Below are 27,253 nucleotides of genomic sequence, written 5' to 3' on the forward strand. Positions count from 1 at the left end.
AAGAATTTTAGTATGGAATACTAAATCAAGAGATTATTGTTATTTTCTTTAAAAATGACTGTAATTTTTCTCTGAATAAAACCAAAGCTCTTCGTCTATACCTGATCTTTACAAATAATCAATGCGCTTCAATACATGTACACAATACATGTGTACATATATACTACATTTTCTTTTTTTTTTTTTTTTTTTTTTTAAAGATTTATTTATTTATTTATTTATACAAGCACTGGGTACAGTCAGAAGGGCGGGAGGGCGAGAGAATTCACCAGAGCCAGAGCGGGGAGCAGAGCAGGCAGAAGGACCGAAGCACACTGCTGAGGGGAGCAGCGGGCGGCAGGAGAGGTCTGCGCGCCATGTGGGACCCTCCTCCGGTGGCCGGGGAGCAGCCGGGGATCGAACCGGCGCCGCCGAGGCCGCGGGCAGCTTCGCAACCCAGCGCTCAACAGCTGCGCCACCGGGGAGGCCCTACATTTTCAATAAGGTTATAAATCCATATATAGCTAGGTAAAATTTCAAAGCAATATATACAATTTCTCTTTTTCCCTATAAAAGAAACATAATTTGAGATATTTAAAAGAAACATAATTTCTCTAGCACTAAGAAACATAATTTGCTTTCTTTTCTGCTTCTTTTCACCTTTCAAACATCCCAATATGTTCAGAATCTCAGGATTTTCCTTTGCGTATGGAACAAGTAACAAGGAAAAATAAATTTGGAGAGAAAATGCCATGACAAGAGGAGTAATTCCAGAAATTTATATGACTAAACAAAAAGAATAGATCCCTCCAAAACCTGGCAATAGAGGAATTTTGCTCTGACATCCATTCCAGCATCTAAGAAACAAGGAGGAAAGAATGAAGTCATTAAAAAATTGCTATTGGGCCTCCCTCGTGGTGTAGGCGGTTGAGCGCTGCTTTGTGAAGCTGTCCGCAGCCTCTGCAGCGCCAGTTCGATCCCAGCCGGCAGATGAGAATCCCACCTGGCGCATCAAATCTCTCCTGTCTCGTCCTCTGCTCCCCTCAGCAGTGTATTTCTTCAGTCTGCCTGTTCTGTTCCCTGCTCTGTCTCTGGTGAATCCTCTCACCCTCCCACGCATCTGGCCTGTACCCCGGTTCTTGTATAAATAAATAAATTTTAAAAAATGCGATCATCTTTTCTTTCACATGTCATTGTCAGGTATAAAATTATAGTAGTCATTTATAAGTACAATGCAATACTCAAAATTCCTGAAAAAATGTTTTTTCTAAAAAAACCTTTCTAAAAGGTTTTTTCTAAAAACACCTTACCCATACACATACAAAATAAAAATTTCCAAACTTTAACTATCTACGTAAGGTGAATATGGAACATATCAGACTTAGATACAGCCCCTCAGTCACTTCCCCTGGTGTATGGTATGAGGACCCAGTATTGCTCTCTAAGTTGGTGAAAAGCACCACTTAGTCTTTGCAGAAACATACTAGGAGCAAGACACCACCTTATTCTCTATGAAAGTAGAAATGTGATGGAAGTATACTTAAAGATGATGAGGAATCTCTGGAATGAAGTCCAAGAAATCTCCAGGAAAACAAAAAGGGAAATCATTTTAACTGACAATGAATCAAAATATGAAAACCTCTCAAATGTAACAATACATTTAGTTGTTTTTTATATTATCATAGCAATGCTTGACTTATTGATAGAATTGAGAATATTCAAATAAAACATTGATTTGCCATTGAACATTATCTTTGCCACACACAATTTTGGAAAATATCAAAAACATCATCCCTTCCTATTGTCCCCCATAAACTATAGTGAAATTTGCTTTTCAGAAGTGGCTTGAAATAGAATTCTATCAAACATTCTAGAAGAAAAAGTTTAATTTCATCTTTCTGGGCTGCATTTCAAAAGTGTTTTTTATGATGCTCCTGAAATCTAAGAGCTTAGTATCGTCTAAGCTATTTTATGTCAAGTATTTTGGGATAGGTTCTTTTTTTTTTCTTGAAAGATTTATTTATTTATGCATACAAGAGCTGGGACACAGGCCAGAGATGTGGGGGTGAGAGGATCCACCAGAGACAGAGTGAGGAACAGAAAAGGCAGACTGACTGAAATACACTGCTGAGGGGAGCAGTGGGCGAGACAGGAGAGGTCTGCCTCGCCATGTGAGTAGATCCCTGTCCGGCCCAGGGATCGAACTTGTGCTGCAGTGGCTGTGGATTGCTTCATAGTGCGGTGCTCAACCCCTTGCACCACCAGGGAGGTCTGGGATAGGTTCTTTTCAGCCCTCTTTATATCTCCATATCCATCTTTTTTCCTGGGTATGTCATTCCCAAGAAACCCTCTCTCCTTGCATTTTCTCATTTGTTTCTGTGATTTATTTAGGTAATGTAATGTTTACATTAAATTACATAATGTGTTTACATAATGTGTTTACATTACATAATACATAATGTGTTTACATTACATTTTTTTGGTCCTATCATGAAAAGTATGGGAACAAAACTACAATCTCTCTTAATGTTATAATTTATGTAGCTCTTACTTTTGGCTCCTACATCAGAGGTTTTTGGGAGTGGAAATGAACCAAATCAACCCAATGGCTGCTATAACTGGTTTGTCCTCTCATATTTTATCTTGTTCTGAAGGAGAATTTCTGCTCTCTCTATGGTGGAAAGTGACATGTATGCTACATGCAATAGTGTAATGTGAAATGCATAAAATTAATAATTTAAATAGAAGAATTTTAAAACAAGATATTGCTCATAAGTTTCTATTAGGGAGAGAACTGCAAAGAATGCATTATTAGATCCATGTTGCATATATCTGAACATTTAGCATACCTTAAAATGTCTTATGAGGCATAATCTAGAAAATCTAAAGCAGTTTGTCCCTCAGTCTCTAAAAACAAGGCAAAGAGGACAGTAGGTAGGAAGATGAAGAAAAGAGGAGGGAAATAAAAGAGGAAGAAGAGGAGAAAAATGATGATGAGGAGACTGTGCATCATTGTTTTTTAACGTATGCCTTGATTCCAGGAGGGTAAATGTGTATTACAATATCAAATGCCTTGGCAATTATAAATTTTTCTCAGCATTATTAGTATGCTTGAGCTATAATTTGATGTGAACAAGCAACATAATCATGACCTCTTGACCTCCCCTAGAAGAAAAAAGACCATTAGTTAGTATTTGAAATCTAATAATAAAATCAATACCTTGATCAACAGTTTTCAGTTTTAATGAGATTTTGCATTCTTGATCAAGTGTACTGAATTCAGAACAATCAATAGGAATTGTGCTCTCTATTTTCAACTGGTATTCTCTCCCATCTTCTGATATAGTGCTCAATTCAGGTTGCAACTGATAAAAAAATATGCAAAGCAGTCATGGAAAAATAGAGTTTACTTCTGAGATATAATAATTTTGAAAGGGTATTTTACTCAACAGCTCATATTTTGCTAAATGACCTGTGTTATTAACAAGCACTGGAACTTTCGTTTTTTGGTTTTTATTTCTTAAGTATCACCACATCCCACTCACCACCAGAGCACCCATACACCTTTGTCATATGAAGATCTATTTGCTCAAAGTCCAACTGGAATACCAAATTAAAATTGTTTAATTTCTCATATGCAAAAATTATATTTGTTATTAATCAGTTTATTTATTTTTAATTGAGGTTACATTGGGGTATCCCCTTCAGGTAGTGCCAACACAGTACATCCACAACCAACTCACCCATACTCCACCACCATAGACTATTATGTGTCTGCTTCCCTCCCCCACTCTCTCTCTCCCTCCTGTCTAAAGTTCTGTAGTCAAAAGGGCTAATTTTTTAGCTTGTCTTTATCTGACTGTTAATTTAGCTACTTTATATTCCACATATTAATGACACCATCCAGTACTCCTTCTGGCTTATTTCACTTTGCATTATTCATTCAAGCACCATCCATGTTGCTACAAATGGCATAAATTTATCTTTTTTGATTGTTGAATAATATTCCATCCTGTATATGTACAACTTCTTGATCCACGCATCTGTTCTGGGGCACCTAGGTTTTTTCCATAGTTTAGCTATAGAAAAGAGTGCAGCACTGGAACATTTGAGTAAAACAGTATCAAACTCTTGAAAACATCAGCAACGTGCAGAAGATTATATGGAGCAGTTGTACTGCTCTGAGTTCAGGTACAATTTGTTTCTCTAGCACATGTTAGGCTGTCTATTTAAAACCTACCTTAGTAATTCTGGTTCTGTATTGGGTACAGAGACTGGAGGAAACAGAAAAATTGCTAGATTTTTCCATTTGTTTGCTAACGTTTTCTGAAACACTAATGCTTAGTGTTAGGGATTAATATCACCAATGTCAATTAGAAATCTCAGTATTTTTCAATGCATAAATCAAAATATTACTGTCACTTGAAAGACCTCCACCTTCAGCTTATTTCTCAGTCACTGTTTCCCACAGTTGGATTTTCTGAGTACTCCCTGGGAGTTTGCAGTCCAATTATTTTTTGAGGTATGAAGTTTATACACAGTTCTTTGCTAAATCTCAAAACAGATGTTTCGAATAGTCTCCCTGGTTAGCTTACTCAGAACATAACATGGGCTGACCACTGGCCCAGATGTTGTCTGCTGATTCCTTACTAATACAGAGTCAAAGATTTTGTGTCCCAAAATCTGAGCTCTGTTTCATGTTCTACTGTTCTTATGCTTATGCTATCCTGTCAACATATTCACTCTTCTCATCCAGAAACAAGTTTTGTAGTGTTCTTGAGTTCTATTATCACAATCTATCAATTCCTTCATCTCATCCTTTAACTAGAAATGAGTCTAGATCAAATTATAGTCCCATGGCTGAAACCTCAGAGGATACACAGTGCTTGCCTGCCTAGACCTCTGGATACTGTCCGCATGCCTTTCCCCACTTCTGGATTCCCTGTCACCTCTACTCATATTCTAAATATGAGCTAGATAGCTCATCAGTTCTTGGACTTCAAGGCCACCAGCAGTTACCATAGGTATTGTCTTGCTTAGTTAGCTTAATCTTTGCAGTCCATAAAGTCCAGGTGTTAATCAAGAGGTTCTATTACTTTAGTGGGCACTTGAGTTAGACAGCTTCCAAAATGTCTAACCAAATATTGACATATGTTTATTTATACAATGGAATGAATTATGGGAATATAACTTGTGCTTTGTGAGCATATGAGCTATTTCTGAAAATAAAATCCAAATATTCTCCAACCTTAACTTAGTTCATTAAAAAGGGTCTTCAAACTTTGTTGCGCATTACTTATTAGGGTTACTTTTCAAAAACACAGACTTGGGTTTTAGCATTTAGATGATGCCCTGGAACCAACACCCACATATCAGATTTTGAAAAACACAGTTCCAGATTAATAATCTTTTGACCAAGGCCCACCGTTACATACCTTAATGCCTGCAAAAAATTCTTGACTTTCAATAGCTATACTGTGTATGTGTGTTTTCTCTAAGAAAAACATGGAAGCACTACAGAATATCTGTGAACACAATTAATAAATTATCATTTAACAAAGCAGTTACACAGGAAATATATATATTTAAGTACTTAATTTTAATTTTTGATACACAGTACATAAGAAATAACAAAAACTAATTTTAAAAAGTTGCTAGAAATACGAGAAAAAATTCATCATTATATACTATTTATTCAAACCTCACCATAAAGTGTTATAGACTTTAAATTTCTGATGTATTTAAGATATAAGACAATAAGTAATATCCCTGAAAAAAAAAAAAAAAACATTGCTCCTAGAATAAAAGTATATCATTTTTAGATCAGAAAGAGACAAAAAGTGATACAGATTAGTGATAATAATCAATACACTGCTAAAAGCAAAACCCCATATTTAAGTCACTAAGATTACTGACATCTGATTATCACTGGGGTTGGCACAATTGCCAAGGAAGAAATAAAGAGAAAATGTCAGTGCTTTATATTATGGTGACAGAAACTATTTATAGGATATGATAAATCTATTTTTGAAAATAAGTACTTTTATAAAAAGAAAAAAAAAATACGTCTTTTGAACATACCCTATCTCCAAGTCTGAGATTTATACCATCCAGTTCTAAAAGAGAGAATGTCTGAACTGTGGTCTCTTGCTTCACCTCCTCTTTGATTTCTTGAGAAGAAAGTCTATACCAGTTTATGAGAAATCCCACTGAATTGTTTGTAGGCGAAACATCAAAAGCACACCTACAGAAAACCCTGGATTCAATCAACTCCACCACAATCTCTGGCCTTCTTGGAGGTGGTGGTGGTAATGAGGCAGACGGCTGACCTGGTGGGACAAAAATGTATAATTTATATTTGGGCATCTGAAAAAATGGAGACTGGCTTAAAAGGAAAGCTCATAAAGACTGCAATGCAGGGATTTATATTAAGGAAAAATAAAATACACTTAGAAAAATAATTATCCTGTAATGTTCTTATTTTGATTATAATCCTACAAATATTGATAGCAAAGAAATTTATCACCTCAAACTTATATTAATGCACATTGAATATATCTACCCTTGAAAAGTCTGGCTCTTGAAAGTAAAAGTAAGTTACTTTCATTTAAGTAAATTTACCGTTTCAAAAAGATGTAACAAATAAGGTTAAGGTTTTGTAAATTATAATATCTATTTATAAAAAAATAACGACTACAATGTAAAATCACATGATATCATTTTACTCTTATAATTTTACTCTTAACCCACCATTACTCCAGTTTAAAAGAGTTGTTCATCACAGGAGTGTCAACACTGTCTTAGGCAAGTGTTATTGTTAACAACAGTCTTATTCTCTTCATTTTTCTGAGGTTGAAAATGTGTGAAAATTTCTTTAAGATCTCAAAAAGGTTTTATCATTTTTAACTTGGGGCATTTGCAAAATTTAATATGGATATCTAAAATGTTTCTTAATGAGTTTTTGATTTCTTTTTTTCTGTTTTTGTTTTTTCTAAAGATGTATTTATTTATGCATAAAAGAGCTGGGTACAGGCCAGCGGTGTGGGGGGTGAGAGAATTCACCGGAGAGAGAGTGGGGAATAGACGAGGCAGACTGACTGAAATACAATGCTGAAGGGAGCAGCAAGTGAGACGGGAGAGGTCTGCTGCACCATGTGGATCACCTCCCTGGCTGGGGATCAAACTAGTGCTGCAGTGGCTGCGGAGAGCTTCATAGGTTGTGTCTTAACCCCCTGCGCCACCAGAGAGGCCCTCTTTTTTTCTGTTTTTAAAAGAGAAAAAAATCTGAGTAATTTCTAAAATTTAAAATTGTTAATTTTAAATGTACAAATATATTTTCTAGAACATACATGGTAATGTTATGATAAAATTGTGCCGTTTTCATACTGTTGTGCAACTTGGGGAAAATTCTAAGACCTTAACCTAATGTATAGCGAAAAAATTAAATACTTTTGGATATCTTAAAGTTTTATTTTGTTAAATATCAGAATACAAAATCCTAATAGTAACTGAATTGCTCTCAGTTTAGTCTAAATAATAAACATTTTGCTAAACATTTTAAACATTAGGCCAAATCATCGTATTCAGATTTGTAGGAAACATATTTAGAGTATGTTTAAGCATGTAATGATTTTTTTCAATTATATATATCTGAGTAAAAATTTCCTCTTAAGTAAACTAGGGGGAAACATTGACTTTATTTCCAAAAAGTGAAAAACTATCTATGGAAATTATTCTTTGAATTAAGGGGTGACACATAAATGAAACGAAAATAATTCACGAAAATTACTATTTTGACTTTATATTTTATTTTATTTTTTTTTTTTTTATAAATTTTATTGTTATATTCCCCATACAATTGCAGCCCCCCATTCTGACCCCAATCCATACCCTCCCGCCCCCGCCCCCCTAAAAGTGTCTCTGGTTCATAGTTTTTTGTTGATTTTGATTTTCACTTTCTTATAGTTATTCATTTTCCTGGTCCCTTATTTAAGTTCTCTAGATTCCTGCTATGAGTGAGACCATCCGGTATTTTTCTTTTTCTTTTTGGCTTATTTCGCTGAGCATGATCCCTTCCAGCGCCATCCATGTTGCAGCAAATTGCATGTGTTTATCTTTTTTGAATGCTGAGTAATATTCCATGGTATATATGTACCACATCTTCTTGATCCAGTCATCTATTTTTGGGCATTTGGGTTGTTTCCAAAGCTTAGCTATTGTAAACAGTGCTGCTATAAACATAGGGGTGCAGGTGTTCTTTGGAATTGATGTTTCTGTGTCCTTTGGGTAAATACCTAGGAGTGGAATTGCTGGATCATATGGAAGCTCTATGTTTAGTAGGTCCAGAAATCTCCACACAGCTTTCCACAGTGGTTGGACCAGTTTACACTCCCACCAACAGTGCAGAAGAGTTCCTTTTTCTCCACACCCTCGCCAACATTTGTTGTTGCTAGTTTTTTTAATATGTGCCATTCTCACTGGTGTAAGATGGTATCTCATGGTAGTTTTGATTTGCATTTCCCTGATGACAAGTGATGTTGAACATTTTTTCATATGCCTGTTGGCCATTTGCATTTCCTCTTCAGAGAAGTTTCTTTTTAGCTCTTCTGCCCATTTTTTGACTGGATTATTTTCTTTGTTGTTGTTGAGTCTCATCAGCTCTTTGCAGATTTTTGTGATCAGTCCTTTATCATTAGTGTTGGGTGCAAAAATGTTCTCCCAGTTGGTGGGGTTTCTCTTTGTTTTTGTTATTGTCTCTTTTGCTGTGCAAAAGCTCTTTAATTTGATGTAGTCCCAGCTGTTTATCTTTGCCTTCACTATCACTGCTTTGGGTGATGTGTCTGTAAAGATGTCTTTGATGTGCAAATCACGTAGTGTTTCGCCTATATTTCCTTCTATATATTTTATGGTTTCAGGTCTTATGTCTAGTTCTTTAATCCATTTTGAGTTGATTTTTGTGTATGGTGTGAGGTGGTGGTCAAGCTTCATTCTTTTGCATGTAGCGACCCAGTTTTCCCAGCACCATTTATTGAACAAACTTTCTTTGCTCCAATGCATATTCTTTGCTCCTTTGTCAAAGATTAGTTGACCATAAATCTGTGGGTTTATTTCTGGATTTTCTATTCGATTCCATTGGTCTGTATGTCTGTTCTTGTTCCAATACCATGCAGTTTTGATGATTATGGCTTTGTAGTATAGTTTGAAGTCTGGGAGTCTGATGCCTCCATTCCCTTCTTTTTTTTTCAGGAGAGCTTTGGCTATTCGGGGTTTTTTGTGATTCCATATGAATTTCATCAATAATTGTTCTATTTCTTTGAAGAATGACATTGAAATTTTGATTGGAATAGCATTGAATCTGTATATTGCTTTTGGAAGGATGGCCATTTTAATAATGTTTATTCTTCCAATCCATGAGCAGGGGATGTCTCTCCATTTCTTTGTGTCTTCTTCTATTTCCTTTAACAGTGTTTTATAGTTTTCTTTGTATAGGTCCTTTACCTCTTTTGTTAGATTTATTCCCAAATATTTGATTTTTTTTGTTTCAATAACAAAAGGGATGGTCTTTTTGATTTCTTCTTCTTCAGATTTATTGTTTGTGTATAGGAAGGCTACTGACTTTTGCGTGTTGATTTTGTATCCTGCCACTTTACTGAACTGATTGATGAGTTGAATTAGCTTTTCTGTGGAGTTTTTGGGGTTCTCTATGTATAATATCATATCGTCTGCAAATAGTGATAGTTTGACTTCTTCTTTTCCTATTTGGATTCCTTGGATGTCTTTCTCTTGTCTTATTGCCCTGGCTAGGACTTCCAGTATTATATTGAAAAGCAATGGTGAGAGTGGACATCCTTGTCTTGTTCCAGATCTTAATGGAATTGCTTTCAGCTTTTCACCATTGAGAATGATACTGGCTGTTGGCTTGTCATAGATGGCCTTTATGATGTTGAGGTATGTTCCTTGTATCCCAAGAATTTCAAGGGCTTTTATCATGAATGGGTGTTGCACTTTGTCGAAAGCTTTCTCAGCATCTATTGATATTATCATATGGTTTTTATATTTCTTTTTGTTGATGTGTTGGATAACGTTGATTGATTTTCGGATGTTAAACCATCCTTGTGCCCCTGGAATGAATCCAACTTGGTCGTGGTGAATTATCTTATGGATACATTGTTGGATTCTGATAGCTAAAATTTTATTGAGGATTTTTGCATCAGTGTTCATTAGGGAGATTGGCCTGTAGTTTTCCTTTTTTGTGTTGTCCTTGTTCGGTTTTGGTATTAGTGTAATGTTGGCTTCATAGAACGTGTTTGGTATTGTCCCTTCCTTCTCAATTTTTTGGAAGAGTTTGTGAAGGATAGGCACTAATTCGTCTCTGAATGTTTGGTAGAATTCATTTGTAAATCCATCAGGTCCTGGGCTTTTGTTTTTGGGGAGGTTTTTGATTACCATTTCAATTTCGCTAATTGTAATTGGTCTGTTTAGGTGTTCTATTTCTTCTTTATCTAGCTTTGGGTGATTGTAGAGTTGTAGGAATTTGTCCATCTCCTCTAGATTGTTAAACTTGTTTCCATATAACTGTTCATAGTAGTTACTGATTATTCTTTTGATTTCTGCTGTGTCCGTTGTGATTTCTCCTCTTTCATTGATGATCCTGTTTATTTGTGCTTTCTCCCTTTTTTCCTTTGTGAGCCTGGCTAGGGGTTTGTCTATTTTATTGATTTTTTCAAAGAACCAGCTCTTGGTTTCATTGATCTTTTGGATTGTTTTTTTAGTTTCAATTTCATTTATTTCTGCTTTGGTTTTTATTATTTCTTTTCTTCTACTGGTTTTGGGGTTTTTTTGTTGTTCTTTTTCTAGATCTTTGAGCTTCGAGATTAGGTTGTTTCTTTGCGTTCTTTCTTGTTTCTTGATGTGAGCTTCTATCGCTATATATTTTCCTCTTATTACTGCTTTTGCTGCATCCCATACATTTAGGATATTGGTGTCCTCCTTGTCGTTCAATTCAAAAAATTTTTTAATTTCTTCTTTGATCTCCTCATTAGTCCAATGGTCTTCCAGTAGTGTGGTTTTTAATCTCCATGAGGTAGGAAAGTTCCTTGCCTTCTTTTTATGGTTTATTTCTAGTTTGATGCCTTCATGGTCAGAAAAGATGGTTGATATGATTTCAATCTTGGTGTATCTGTTGATGTTTGTCTTGTGCCCCAGTATGTGATCGATCCTGGAGAATGATCCGTGTGCACTTGAGAAAAATGTGTACTCCGTTTTTTTGGGGTTTAGTGTTCTATAGATGTCTGTTAAGCCCAATTGCTCTAGGTCTTTATTTAGAGCTTTGGTTTCTTTACTTATTTTTTGTCTTGTTGATCTATCCATTGTTGATAGTGGTGTGTTGAAGTCTCCCACTACGTATGTGTTTTCTCTGATGTCTGTTTTCAGAGAGGACAACAGTTGTCTGATATATTTTGGTGCTCCTTCGTTTGGTGAGTATATGTTAATGAGTGTTATTTCTTCTTGAAGTATTGTCCCCTTGATCATAATGTAGTGACCATTGGGGTCTCTTTTTATCTTTTTGAGTTTGAAATCTGTTTTATCTGATATAAGTATAGCTGTTCCTGCTTTCTTTTTTGGTCCATTTGCTTGTAGGATTGTTTTCCATCCTTTAACTTTGAGCCTATTTTTATCTTTTGTAGCTAAATGTGTTTCCTGGAGACAGCAAAAGGTTGGGTTTTGTTTCTTAATCCAGGCTGCAACTCTGTGTCTTTTTATTGAAGAGTTTAGTCCATTTACATTTAGAGTTAATATTGATATGTTAACATCTGTATTTGCCATTGTGTTTGTCTTTCCTTTGATTTTATTTATTTATTCTTTTAATAACTTTTTTTTTTTTTTTGGCCTTCTTTCATTGTTATTCGTCGCTCTGAGGTTCTGGCTTTAGGACTCCTTGTAGTATTTTTTGGAGTGGGGGTTTAGTTGCAATGAAATTCCGGAGTTTCTGTTTGTCTGGGAAGGTCCATATTCTTTCTTCAAAGAGGAAGGAGAGCTTTGAGGGATAGAGTATTCTTGGTTGGCATCTGTTTTCTTGGAGTCTGTTGACTATGTCCCTCCACTCTCTCCTTGCCCGTAGTGTTTCTTCGGAGAAGTCTGATGTCAGCCTGATTGGTTTTCCTTTGAATGTTATCTGTTTCTTCCCTCTTGCCAGCTTCATTATTTTTTCCTTGTCCTGGATTCTTGGGAGCTTTACTATTATGTGTCTTGCTGTATTTTTCCTTTCGTCATGGAAGTTTGGTGTTCTTCTTGCTTCTTGTATATCAATTTTCAGCTCCTTCTTCACATTTGGGAAGTTCTCTTCAATTATCTCTTTGAATATTTTCTCTGTTCCTACATCTCTCTCCTCTCCTTCTGGTATTCCTATAACTCTTATATTTCCTTTCCTCATGGAGTCAGATAGTTCCCGAAGTCTTTCTTCGTTCTTTTTCCTTCGTACTTCTCTTTCCTTTTCTGTTTTGGTTCTTTTTATTTCTGTGTCTTCAAGATTACTTATTCGTTCTTCCATTTCATCTATTCTGCTTTCATTGCTTTTCCCAGAATTCTTTAGTTCTTCCATTAATTCTTTGATCTCCTGCATTTCTTTTACTTCCCTCTTTAGGGACTCAATTTCTTTCTTCTGACCATTGTTTTCCCTCTCTAGGGACTCAATTGCATTCTTCTGATCGTTGATTATTTTTCCCTTATCATTGTTTTCCTTTATGACTTCTGTCAGTTTTTTAATCACGGCAATTTTAAATTCTCTTTCTGGAAGGCTCAGAAATTCTTCCAAGTTATTGTCGTTGCAATCTGGGGGATGGCTTTCTTTTTGTGGTGTGCTTTTTCTCTGGAGAGTTGCTAGGTTGCGTGTGGTTCTTCTCCTCCCTACTGTCTGTTTTCTAATTTGCCGTATGCGTTGGGACACTGTGTTGTTGGGACTGGCCGGCATCTTGGGTGGGCTTCTCTGTTCCCCTCTGGTTCTTCCAGGAGTCATCTGTCAGTTTCAAGCAGCCTTTACTGGAGAAAGGTCCCTGTTCTAAAATGCCGATGTGGGGACACACTCCCCTGTGCGCCTGGTCTGCCCCGGCGGTGGGTTCCTGCTCCCCTCTGGGCTTGGACTGCAGGCCAGAGGGGGTCTGGCGTGGGCAAACTTCCCCCGCTCACCTCTGGCTCCTGAGGAAGCCTTCTGCAGGTAGTCTTTACTGAAGAAATGTCCCTGTTCTAAAATGGTGATGTGGGACACACTCCCTGCGCTTCTGGTCTCAGGCACACTCTTCTGCGCGCCTGGTCTGCCCCGGCTGTGGGTGCTCGCTCTCCCTGTGGGCTCAGACTACTTGTTCGGAAGGGGCCCGGTGTGGGCTAACTCCCCAGCTGGCCACTAGCTCCTTCAGTAGCCTGTGCTGGGGTCAAGTCACTAGGTGGCGCCAGAGATCTCTCCTAGAGCCCTTGGGGAGCTGATTTTCCACCCCGTGGGACAGGGAGCAGAGCGGGGATGGTAGGGTACACCTCAACGGCTTTGGGGTGCTGTGTCTGCCTTGTGCCCCACCGTCGTGGGGAACCCACGCCCCTAATTTCGTGCCCCGGGTCTCAGTTCCAAAGCCCTCAGTTCCAGGACGCGGGCTGTAGCCCAGTTCAGTGGCGCGGGAATGGCGCCTTTTGAATCCCGCTCCCCTGCCTGGGCGCCTTGTTCCTGCTCACTCAGGGAGGGCCTCCGTCCGGGTCTCAGTTCCAAAGCCCTCAGTTCCAGGACGCGGGCTGTAGCCCAGATCAGTGGCGCGGGAATAGCGCCTTTTGAATCCCGCTCCCCTGCCTGGGCACCTTGTTCCTGCTCACTCAGGGAGGGCCTCCGCCGTCTCCCCGCAAGCCTAGGTCGCAGGCGCGGGGACCTGGGCAGCTGCAATCCGAGCGCCGCTTTCGCGCAAGCTTACCGGGCGGCTGGGGCTGTGTGCTGGTGCTGGTCTCCTCCTGGTGGGCGTGGCCTTGACTTTATATTTTAAATAACATCAACTATCTGTGTGAGCTGATTATTGCTCAGAACAATGTTTATAAAAAAAATCTGTTAAAATTTTTTGACGGCCATAATTGACAATTATGATCGCTTTGTCAATTCTACTAGCATACACTAGATATGTTAACACATTATTTTATCATGAAGCCTTTTATCTGTTAACTACTTCAACTCAAAATTTTCAATTAGTGCTACTTCCCCAAATTGTGTAAGATTTTGCATAGCAATTTTTCCAACTAATTGCATAAATGTTCTGAACAACATAACAAGCAACATAAAATTATTGCTTATTCAAGGGAGGAAAGTGGTTTTACCCTATGTATCAGATAAAGAAAATTCAATCCTATTATGCAGAACAGCCAAGCAATTACACATATGGTTTATGTTACTATTATTAGTATATTATTCTATTCTCCTGAGAACTAGAGTCACAGGGTCTAATTATACTAAGATTTTCAGATAAGAAAATTGCTTATTTAAGGACATGAGCGAAGGGGGTTAGACAATATGTTTGCAACTGGAATAGTATATAGAAAAGCCACTCAGAGCAATTTATTTTTAGGATCATTTTAATACTTTTAAAGACAAAATATATTGCTTTTCAAACCTCTTATCTGAATATTATATGATCTATCCTGACTTGTTTTATATCTTTATGGCTAATTTCACAATTAAAAAGCCTTTATTAATTCTATTAATTGTTTGTATGTCAACAATCTCTCTTCATTGAGAATTTCCACATTGGGCTGATAGGGCCCACAAAAAAAGGCTAATGTTTCAATAAATAATTTTAATTTCTTCCCATCCTTTAGATAGATATCATTAATCTTATTAGATAATCTTTTTAGAGTGATTTTTAATGGAATATTATAGAAGGGGATTTCTGGTGGCACAAGGGGTTTAGCACTATGAAGCAATCCGCAGCCTCTGCAGCACGAGTTCAATTCCTGGCCTGCCAGGGAGAAACCCACATGGCGCAGCAGACCTCTTCTGTCTCGCCCACTGCTCCCCTCAAAGGTGCACTTAGGTCAATCTGCCTGTTCTGTTCCCCGCTTAGTCTCTGGTGAATCCTCTCACCCCCAGCATCTCTGGCCTATACCCCCTATGGCCTATACCCCCTAAAGCCTATACCCCCTAAGAGCCTATGGCTCTTGCACGCATAAATAAATAAATCTTTAAAAAAAAAAAAGAGTGAGGGCCTCCCCGGTGGTGCAGCGGTTGAGCGCTGAGTTGCTAAGCTGCCCGCAGCCTCTGCAGTGCCTGTTCGATCCCCGGCTGCTCCCCGGCCATCAGAGGAGGGTCCCACATGGCGCGCAGACCTCTCCTGCCGCCCGCTGCTCCCCTCAGCAGTGTACTTCGGTCCTTCTGCCTGCTCTGCTACCCGCCCTGGCTCTGGTGAATTCTCTCACCCTCTCGCGCTTCTGACTGTACCCAGTGCTTGTATAAATAAATAAATAAATAAATAAATAAATAAATAAATAAATAAATCTTTAAAAAAGAAAAAAGAGTGAACATTACAAATTGAACAAAAGAGAAAAATTGTGATCCCCATTAATATTTTTGGTCTCAGCAGCACTCCCTTCTGCCCACCTGTGACTATGCAGGTGCTTCTTTCACCAACTCTCTCCTCTGTAGGGCAGTGGCTTCCTGCCTGCATGTGACCTGTATCATGCCAGGACTTCTCTTCACTGACCTCCCTCAGCCCAGGCAGCTCTCCTCAAGGTCGCCGCCTGCAACCGTGCAGGCCTCTCTCTGCAAACCTGTCCCTTTGGGGCAGCTCTTCCTGCCCGCTTGTGTCTATGCAAGTGTACTTTACTTTTCTGTCCCTCTCCTAATAAACCTGTTCCTTAAATACAAAAAATAAAATAATAAATAAATAAATATTTTTGGTCTCTATCTTTCAAGACTCAATTTGGTATAAATACAATCATTTGTAGAAGACAAAAATGAGAATGCATTAAATAATCTGATTTCTTAGCTACAATACACCATAAATATCTACTAATATCAAAGAATGTGTATTCCTGTATCCTGTATTCTAATATCGTTTAGAGTATTTTATTATTATTTTATTTTACTATCTCAAAAATATTGAGTCAATTAGCAGTTATTAGATATTTTCCATTTATTTTTCAAATTATTAGAAAAATGCTGATAAATTTTATACTTGCACACTTCTTAATTTTTCTAAGCTATATTTTTTAAGCTTTACTTTTCTAAGCTATATTTATTAATTGCTAGAACAAATATATGTGGCTTTTTATCATAGCTGGCATAACTTTTCAAGTGTTCTCATTAAAGGATGCTACCAATATATACAACTGTCTGTAAGGACTGAATATACCCATTCTCCATACCTTTGCCTAATCCGGGACTACTACTTAAGGGCAAAATTAAGTGATTTTTATTTTTGTTATCTACTAGGTTGAGATGCTATCAAGTATTAGCATTATTTTGACATATAAAGTAAATCTCAGCACATAAAATCTTATTGAAATCATTACTTTGTAAAAATATTAAAACAAAATGCACTACTTACGAACACAGTCACCTCCAATTTCAATTTCATCAGGGTCACATGGTTGTAATTTTGCATCAGAAATAACTGCAAAGGTTAAAGTTTGTATATCTATTCAATTCAGCATGATGTGTATGTTTATATACCTACATAAAATCTAAGATGAAATTGTTTGAAGTATGTTTTGGTACAGGCTAAGATTTTTTCTTATTTTTAATAATAATTTATTTTCCCTTTCAGAGTAAAAATAAGTGGCGATGGGACATTTCTAACAATTATAGTTTTCCACATTTTTGTCCACATTATTAAGTAATGAAACATTACAATTTCCAGAAATTTATACAACAGTTGGTTTGATATACATTCATTGGGAATTGCATCCCCCATAATCATGCACAGGATTACAGAAATGAGTTTTACAGTTGTTAGAGTAATATTTATAATAAACCCAATTTCAAATTCAGTTCAGGGGCCTGCCTGGTGGCCTAGGAATTGTCTCAGCCCTACCACTGAGAAGGCCTGAGTTCAATACCTGGCCAGGGAGCTCACCCACAAGAATCAGCAGATCTCTCCTGTCTGGCCCATTGCTCCCCTCAGCACTGTATTTCAGTAGATCCGCCTGTTCTGCTCCCCTCTCTGTCTCTAGTGAATCCTCTCACCCCCCTACCTCTGGCCTGTACCCCAGTTCTTCTACACAGAAATAAATTAAACCTTTAAAAAAAAAACTCAGTTCAGTGGAACATTGGTGACTACCTAAACAAAGAAAAAATCAATAGATTTCTTTTTGGAGCTGAATCAAGTTAATACCCTAGCTCTACAGGAATGTCAACAAACTCCAGAGTTTGTGTCTCTCACACTAAAATTCAGACTTTTCTCAAATTCTTCCAATTAGCCCCAGTTCTAACCTCCTGAGTCACAGATAATAAACACATCTATCCCCTATTTCAGACTCTGTTATTAGGTACATAAATATTTGGAATTGTTATAATCTATTGTTGAATTGACCTTTTATCATTAGGAAATTATCCCTGTTTTTCCACATAATATTCTTTTCTCTATAATCTACTTCATCTAATAAGATAACCACTCTAACTTTATGGTGATTCATGACCCAGATATATGTTTTTCTATCCTTACACTTAAAAGCATATGAGGAGAGAGAGAAATTATTTTTTAGAGCAGTCTATAGTTGGATCTTGCTTTTTGTACTCAATTGAATCATCGAATCATTTCTGATTTTCACTTAGGGTACTAGACCATATATAATTTGATTATTGATACTGTAAAGTTTAAATCTACCAATGTTGCTGCCTTCTATTTCTTTTATTGGCACTTTTCAACTGCTTTACATCACTGAATATATTTAACAATTTCACTTTATGTTGGTCTATTTGTTTTTTTTGTTGTTAACGGGGGTGCTACAGATATATTTTATGATTCCATTTTACCATGTTCTGTTTTCTTTTTTTTTTTTTTTTTTTGTTAATGGGTGCTACACAGTTTATAGCATACATTCTTAATTTCTTACAGCTTACTTTCATGTAAATCACACCTTTTACACATTGGACAGAGACTTAACTAGTTTGTAAAAATGTGAAAAATTTGAAAATATTTCCCCCCGGGGATTCTTTTAAATAAATAATACATATAAATCTTTTCATTTGAATAATTTTAATTACAAGTATAATCTTGAATATTCTTTCTTGACTGAAAGGCTAAATATAAAACACTTATTTTCTTTGGAACTTTTATTTGCCACCCTTCATCCCCTAATCGAAAGGGTGAAACATGAAAAACCAAAGAATTTAACATAATCATTATGATCAGTGGAGGAATGATAAGAAATCTGTTTTGATACTTACACATAGAAAGTATTGGGCCTCCCTGGTGGCACAAGGGGCTAAGATGCTTCCTATGAGGCTGTCGGCAGCCTCTGCAGCATGAGTTCGATACCCAGACTGCCAGGGAGCAAACCACATGGCGCAGCAGACCTCTCCTGATTCGCTGGCTGCTCCCCTCAGCAGTATATTTTACTCAGTCTGCCTGTTCTGTTTCCCACTCTGTGTCTGGTGATTTCTCTCACCCCCCCGCACCTCTGGCTTGTACCCTCTTCTTATACGCATAAATAAATAAATCTTAAAAAAAAAAAAAAAGGAAAGCATTTTTAAGAATTTTAAGATCGGGCTTCCCTGGTGGTGCAGCAGGTTGAGCACAGCGCTGTGAAGCTGTCTGCAGCCTCTGCAGCGCCGGTTCGATTCCCAGCTGGCAGGGAGATGCCCACATGGCCCGGCAGACCTCTCCTGTCTCACCCACTGCTCCTTTCAGCAATGTTTTCATCAGTCTGCCTGTTATACTCCCTGATCTGTCTCTGGTGAATTCTCTCACCCTCCCATGTCTCTGGCCTGTACCCCAGTTCTTGTATAAATAAATAAATCTTTAAAAAAAGAATTTGAGGGCCTCCCTGGTGGCGCAAGGGGTTAAGCACTGCACTGTGAGGCAGTCCACAGCTTCTGCAGCACAAGTTCAATCCCCGGCCGGCCAGAGAGAAACCCACATGGTGAGGCAGACCTCTCCTGTCTCGCCTGCTGCTCCCCTCAGCAGTGTATTTCAGTCAGTCTGTCTCTTCTGTTCCCCACTCTGTCTCTGGTGAGTCCTCTCACCCCTGCATCTCTGGCCTGTACCCCAGCTCTTATATGCATAAATAAATCTTTTTTTTAAAAAAAGGAATTTGGGGCCTCCCTGGTGGCACAACCAGTTAAGACTCAACCTATGAGGCTGTCTTCAGCCTCTGCAGTATGAGTTCAATCCCTGGCTGGCCAGGGAACAACCCACATGGCACAGTAGACCTCTCTTGACTCACCTGCTGCTCTCTTCAGCAGTGTACTTCAGTCAATCTGCCTGTTCTGTTCCCCACTCTGTCTCTGGTAAATCCTGTCACCCACCATACCTCTAGCCTGTACCCCAGCTCTTATATGCATAAATAAATAGATCTTTTAAAAAAAAGAATTTTAAGATCTTGATAGTTATAAAGGAATGTAACAACTTAAACCAAAAATTAACTTCATTCTAGCAAAGATGGTAGACCAAGTCTGAGATCTGCATTTGTTCAATATACCTTATCCAGAGAACAGCACAAACACACCAATACACACAGCTTCATGATTAGCAGTTCCTGTGTATTTTTCATGTTTTCTTACCTTCTGCACAATATCCCATACATCCCTGAGTGGGTTGTAGCAAGTACACAAAAAAGTTTCCACAGTTTCTTACAGACACTGGGATTTGAAAAAGACAGCAGTCTTTTGTAGAGCTAAACAAAAATTGCCATGTGGCACAAGCTGTCAGTTGCTTGATCTCCCCAGGCAGAGGCAGTGTTTCTGCATCTCTCAGAGACAGCCAGATGGGGGCCTGTGTTCCACAGTGGTTCATCTTTTGCATCAGAGGAAACAGAAGTTGAAATCCAGTTTATTTTCACACATGGTATAGATGGTAGCTTTGCATTTTCTTCTAAACTATCTTAAAGATATTAAATTATCAGTCTTTACTTTTAAATCTAATAATTTGTTCCTATACTACAAAAGAAAAGGTAACTTTATGGAATAGTAAATACATGGGTAGATCCCTCATAATTAAAATAATTTCACTTGATTTAAATACCTTATTCCAGTTGATATGTTTGTACTAAAAACAAGAGAAATTCAGCATCAGACAACTTACTAAGATATTGATACATTCTAAGACAAGTCAATATATATATAGCACAAAGATAAACTGACCTTAGAGATTTCATGAAATATTGCATAAAATGGCATGTGTTATAAAATTAACACATACTTTAGGAAGCATCAAAAATCACAGGATTAGGAAAGGATTATCAAAAATCTGATGATGGAATAATTGGATCATAATTTGTAAAAAATTGAAGTTAACAATCAAAATCATTTCCAGATGGAAAACAGAATTAAATAGAAAACTAATACAGAAAAAATAAGATCATATATTTGATTTGGGGGAGGACTGAGGCTCTTAATAAATGCACGATCTTAGGCAAGGCACTCAAAATCCTTTGCTTTTGTATGAGGTAGATAGCACTACACCCACCCCCGCCCCCCGCAGTGCAACCATCCAGATTACAATTCTTTGTATACTTACTATTATACTTCAAACAAAGGAAAAAGTCATAAAAGGTTGAGATATGACTAAATAGTAATTTAAAATATGTAAAACAAATAATAGCAGGCCTCCCCGTTGGCACAGCGGTTGAGCGCTGGGTTGGGAAGCTGCCCGCAGCTTCTGCAGTGCTGGTTCGATCCCAGGCCGCCAGGCGAGGGTCCCACAAGGCGCGCAGACCTCTCCTACCACGCCCGCTGCTCCCCTCAGCAGTGTACTTCGTCACTTTGCCTGTTCTACTCTCCGCTCTGGCTCTGGTGAATTCTCTCACCCTCCCGTGCCTATGACTGTACCGAGTGCTTGTATAAATAAATAAATAAATCTTTAAAAAAAAAAAAAAAACAATAATAGCTAACTGAGGAGAAAATTATTTGTGACTAGGATTATAGTTAGTATATTATTTACTTATTGTTAAATTTCTTATTTTCTTCACACATATATTGTTTATTTGAAAACTAAGGCAACAAATGCATGAAATATATAAACATAATTCACAGAAGAAATGCAGATACTTAGTGAATATATCATAATATTCAATATTAGAAAAGATATTTTTACCTCCAGCTATTAGAATTAAAAATCAGCATCAGGGCCTCCCCGGTGGCGCAGCGGTTGAGCGCTGGGTTGCGAAACTGCGCACGGCCTCTGCGGCGCAGGTTCGATCCCCGGCTGCTCCCTGGCCACCGGAGGAGGGACCCACATGGCGCGCAGACCTCTCCTGCCGCCCGCTGCTCCCCTCAGCAGTGTACTTCGGTCCTTCTGCCTGCTCTGCTCCCCGCTCTGGCTCTGGTGAATTCTCTCACCCTCCAGCGCTTCTGACTGTACCCAGTGCATGTATAAACAAAAACAAACAAACAAACCAGCAAACAAATAAATAAAACATGCCTCTATTAAAAAAAAAAAAAAAAAAAAAAAAAAAATCAGCATCACATAAAAATAAACTATATGTATAAAAACCTGAAAAAGAGAAAGTCACCTTGACTATTTTCCTTAAAAAAAATCAACCTTTCTAAATACACTAACATATAACAGTGATTAATAAGCACAATTTGATAATCACAAAATTACTTCTAGCAAAGCCTACAAAATAATGGTTTAAATAAATATGTTATAGATGTGACAGACTAACATTTTCAAAGTGATATTAAAGAATTTCTTAATAACAGGAAAATGTTAATGCTATAGCGGCAATTGAAAAAGTTATAATTTAACACATAGCATGATCTTGATAAAACAATATAATTAAGAGAGAGTAGCAAAATGTTAGTGGTAGTATGATTGTGTTTATGGATTATGAGTGAATATTATTCTATTACCTGTCCTTTCTTAATTTTCCAAGTTTTATATAATGAATGAATGTATTATCTTAAACATAATAAATAGAAATTTAAATAGACTCGTGTTATCCTGTAAAGCAAAAAAAAAAAATTATCAGTTCTCCAAACGGATACTCTAAAGTCTTGGTTCAAGAAGAGTATGAGAGAGGCGATAGGGAACATTGCTCATGGAACACAAAATGACCACGTATTAACTGACTTGCAGGAAATGAGAGAGGGAAATCATTTTGAGGTTCTAGAATCAATCACAATTAATTTTGTCAAAGAAAAAGATACAAATATTTAAGGATGCAGTAAGTTTCCTCTAACTTTTTCAAATTTTACTTAAATTTTGATCTTTTTAAAATTTATTGCAGCTGAAATTGTGACAAGCACATAAACAAAAAGGAAAATATAAAATGGCTACATTGTCACAACTTAAAATACTGTTAAATTTTGGATATCTCTCTTGAGGATTTTTATACATTACATGCTTAAGCAGGAAAATAATTCCTCCTTCGGTGTAATTCTTATTATATTGGCAAAATGGGTAAAACTTAGTCTTCTATGTAGACAGAAATAATGACGTATCTTCAGAAATAATGAAGCATATTGTATAAAAACATGCAATATTTTATTGTTTGTAGGTTATTTGTTATGTACTTGAGTCATGGAGAATGACAGTCTGTAATTATAACTTGGCTGTGGGACCTTCCAGATGGGTGACTGTTGGAGTTTTACACCTGAGAATATATTTCCTGTAATTCATCATCATGGAAATAAGGATAATTAAAATGTATTCTACAGTTCTAGATAATGTAGGTAAAAATATTTGATGAATTGCATTAGCATTATATTAAATATTACTATTATTATTAAATGTGTAACAGGAATACTCAGGATTTATTCAATCTTGATTCAAAGTTAAAATAACCTTTCAGGATGAGAAAAAAATTGGTTGTAACACACTTTTCAATCTATATGTGAAAACATACATAATAAAAAGCACATGTTGTTCTTAGTAATTTGCAATACCTCAACGCATTTGGTTGGCATCTCAGCATGTCTCCCAAAGATGAGAAATCGGTACCACCCAGGAGAGAGGGAATGGTCACATATCAGGCCTTGAATGGCTGACTGCTGGAGGTGCAACGAGTCAAAGTGGATACTTCTATAAGGGCTCTGAAGAAGCTGGTGTCCTTCAGGAGAGCATTCCTGAGCTAGAACGCAGAGACAGGTGTCCTTATGTGTGTGTTTTCATCATTAACATAGATCAGTCATCAATTAAAATGGATTCCCCAAACAGAAGTAAAGCAAATTAATTTAGGCACACATAGAGACCACCTGACATCTGAAATGTCAGGGTCTCTTGGCAAATGAAAGGTGACTTTACTTTAATTGCCTAAATAAAATAAATCAACACAACTCTTTAAAATATATTTTTGAGGAAATTAAGCTTCAAGAGTTTTATTTTCTTTTCACTTGAACTAGTAATATTGCTGATGCTAGGATTTATTCATCCCTACCACCTGAAGGGACAGACCCTACAATGCATTCCATTTGAGCCAGCTTCTCAAGATGCAAATGCTATTATTGACACTTCATATAAAGAAAGTAAGAAATTAAAGTGTGAAAGAAAAAATTTAGCCATTACTAAAAGACCTCACTGTGGTAAAAAATTTAAGTGAATAAAATGTTCACTTATCACATGATTCTGGATTATAGAGTTATTTTTAAATAAATCAATTTGCAAATGTAAATTAATAAGGAGCATGATAAACTAAAGATATTGACATTTCTAGATATATTTTCTCAAAGAAGACATCCAAATGTCCAATCAATACATGAAAAAAATGCTGAATTTATGAGCCACAGAGAAAAGCAAATCAAAGTGCAGTAAGGTGTTACTTCAGTCACTAGGATGACTAAAATCAAAATCTCAGGGATTAATTGATGAGGATGTGGGTAAGCTGTAACCCTCATAAACTGACTACCATTGAAATAAATATAAAACAGTGCTATAGAAAATATTCTGCCTGTTCCTCAAAATATTAAACAGAGTTAATGACCCTATGATCTAAAATACCACTCCTGCATATATGTTGTCCCCCCACAAATAAAAATGTATCCACACAAAAACTTTTGACAGCTTTTTATTGCAGCCTTATTTACAATAGTCAAAAGTAGAAACAGACCATATGGTAATCAGCCAATGAATTCACATACAAAAGGTGGTATGTACTTATAATGGAATGTCATACCACCACAAAGAAATGAAGTGCCAATACAGATTACAACATGGATGAATCTTATATACATGTTAAGTCAAAGAAGTCACAAAAAGATTACTATATATCATTTATATAAACTAAATTTATTTTCCTCTTCTTTGAAAGTTCATGTTATGCCACCTTCACTTTAACAAAAGATATATATTAGTACCTGTTTTCACTAATGGAAAGAAATCTCAAACAGATTTTCATTTTTATTTCAAAAGCAAAAGTAGTGTCAGTTTTGTGTTATGGCTGCTGTGAGGCAGCACACCTCCCAAGCAGCTGGAGAAGCACCCCAAGCTCCTTCCCTGGGAATGACTTCATACCAACTGGTTATGTGTCACATCATTTCTGGTTTTACATGTTACTGATGCTTTAGATATATGAGTTATTTGATCTGACTTGGCAGGCTATATTTGGAGTCTGGAAATATGCTGAACTATTTCCATATAGTTAATGGTAACAGCTTTTTCACCTTAGGCCATTTTGGCTAATGGACGGTTTCACTGAAACACACTACTTTGAAATAGCAGGGAAAACCTTTATCAGTCTGTCTGTTCTGCTCCCCACCCTGTCTCTGGTGAATCCTTTCGCCCTCCCCCCTCTGGCCTATACCCCAGTTCTTGTGTGCATAAATAAACAAATCTTTAAAAAAATAAAGTACAGAAAATAGAGTAGTGATGGCTTTACAGTTGGATAAGTGGTAAGGATGACAGACATATAGATGGAGGAAAACTAGAGTGTGATATTTCATAAAAATTTTCTAATCTATGTTCATGGTTGTACATATCTGTGAACATACCAAAAAGTATAGACTGTTGTACACAGTCATAAATCATGTATACTGTAAATGAGAAATTTGCACGTTATTTTAATAAATACCTTATTTTAATAAATACCTTATTTTAATAAAGTTGTTTGAATAATTTATATTCTTCTCCCTTTCTATTTTCTACTCTATTAAACATTAAAGAAACAAGCAACTTAATCATGTTTGAGCTTCGACTCTCATAGGGATTATTATCAGCCTTCAATTGCGAGATTACAAGTTATTATTATAGAAGCAAGAAGGTTTTTATGTGATCTAAATAAACATTGGCGATAATTACTTTATAAATTTGTTCATCTTTCCTAAAGTTCTTTAACTGTAATAGTGCATATTTAGTATATTATTAGATGTATTTTTAACAGTTCTCCACGAATATCTAATCAATGTGTAAGCAAACCCAAAAAAGCACAGGCCAATGATACCTTGCTAAGATGTATTATCTCAGGAAATAACTTACAATTTTATATAAGAGCATGCTAGCTCCCCTCCTTTATTTTACAGAGCAAATTTACCTTAGTAAAATATATTAAGATCAACAAGACGATAAAAAGATCAAATACCTTAAACAGTTATAAATATTGCATGTAAATTTTTTTACAAGCTGCAGAGTTTTACAGAAATGAGATTTCTGAGAAACATAAAGGAATCCACAATATGAGAACTAGTCACCTTTCATTTAATGTCCCTATCTGTATGAACCCAAAAGTAATCAGAAGGGCTAATGAACATTGCTCTATTTTAGTTTTACTGTATTATAAACTAAGTTTCTTGGTGGCTCAAAGTGCAAGGGGCTCTAGTCTCTACATAGAGGTTACTCACATAGCAAAACTGTTACGATTTGCATAACAGATATGCAAAATGTATCATAAACTGGCTATTTTGTGATTTTTTTTTCCCCCACAGAAATACTTTTTTTAAGTGACTTAACTGATTTTTGGTAGGGTTAAAATGCTAATCAGTTTCTTATTTCTGAAGGTGAGATGGAGTGAACGGAACTATTTTCGTAGTTCGGAGCTGAACTATTTTCGGATAATTTGGACCCACTTGTAGCTAACATACCTGGCAGAGCCAGCAAAAGTTTCTCAGAGTAAGTTAAAGGGAACTTAACGAGCAGCATAGCAGCGTGAACCAAGCACAGGAACAAAAACACAAACCACAGTGTTAGAGCAGAAGAGGACCAAACTGCCTGTACGCAAAGGAAAACTTAAGAGCACCGAGGCTCTAAAGTCATAATTTCATAATGTCGACGTTAGGACAGGGCGGAAGGTCGATGAGGGACAAATATGAGATGCTGCCATAAAGATGCACAGGCATGCCCGGCATCGGGGAGCCACCCGCCCCCAATGTCCCGGCGCCCCCGCGCTCCTCTCGCCAGTGCCCTACCTCGCTGACCCGCCCCGGGGGCCAAGAGCGTCAGTGCCAGCGCCAGCGCCCAGATTCCGCCGGGTTTCGCCGCTGCCAGGGTTAGGGAAGAAGGCATCGCGGAGACCTGGCAATGCATGGAGAAAAGGAGGGTGCCGCCGAATTCCCAAAGCCCTATTACAGACTTTTCAGTTTGTTTCTGCTAGACTTCAGGGTCGCTGCGCGTCCTCGCTCCGAGTGCAGCGCGCTTTCCTGCAGCTATTGGGCGAGCCTTTCCCGGGTCCCAGCTCTCCTGCTCCTCCTCTGCAATTCTGGCCGCCCAGCCCGAAAGCCACGCCCAGCGCGGCCCAGCGGACTCTGGGGAGTCAGGGTCCTGCCAACATCCCATTTTCCAAGTGGTAAGACTGAGACTTGGACTACCAGCACTAGACACGAGGTGCCCAAATGCATTAAGAGGATCTTGTAAAAATAGTTTATAACTTTCTTTATTTGAGAAACAAAGTACCATTTAAGTAGCTTAAATCTATCTCCAAAAGGAAAAACATTAACCCATCTTGGAAAAAAAATTTGTTGTGCCGCACAAAACTTAGATGTTTGCATCCCTTTTCATGAGACAAGGTACTGTATTTCCTAGGACAAAAATGAAATAGTTTTTTGATGGGAGCAGGCATGATTTCTATCTTAAAGCCATACTAGCAAAGAGCAATTTAATGTGGGCAGGATGAAATCGCAGAGATTTTTTAGTATACAGTATACTTTTTTGTTTCCTTTTATAAA

At 37.3% G+C, this 27,253-nt stretch overlaps 1 protein-coding gene across 1 annotated transcript in view; it reads right to left on the minus strand.

Annotated features, from left to right (window-relative positions):
• Positions 1–26,594, minus strand: part of VWDE (von Willebrand factor D and EGF domains) — a gene marked incomplete at both ends in the record, with an annotated part of 94,804 nt that extends 68,210 nt beyond the window's left edge. Inside the window, 7 exons of the mRNA XM_084230584.1 lie at positions 3,200–3,344; positions 5,415–5,504; positions 6,061–6,308; positions 16,548–16,613; positions 19,724–19,955; positions 23,048–23,232; positions 26,498–26,594. Of these exons, the coding sequence (XP_084086710.1) occupies positions 3,200–3,344; positions 5,415–5,504; positions 6,061–6,308; positions 16,548–16,613; positions 19,724–19,955; positions 23,048–23,232; positions 26,498–26,594 (1,063 nt within the window). The remainder of the gene's footprint in view (positions 1–3,199; positions 3,345–5,414; positions 5,505–6,060; positions 6,309–16,547; positions 16,614–19,723; positions 19,956–23,047; positions 23,233–26,497) is intronic.
• Between the last annotated feature and the right edge of the window lie 659 nt (positions 26,595–27,253).

This window comes from Talpa europaea (assembly GCF_964194135.1).
Source record: "Talpa europaea genome assembly, chromosome: 3".
NCBI lineage: Eukaryota > Metazoa > Chordata > Mammalia > Eulipotyphla > Talpidae > Talpa > Talpa europaea.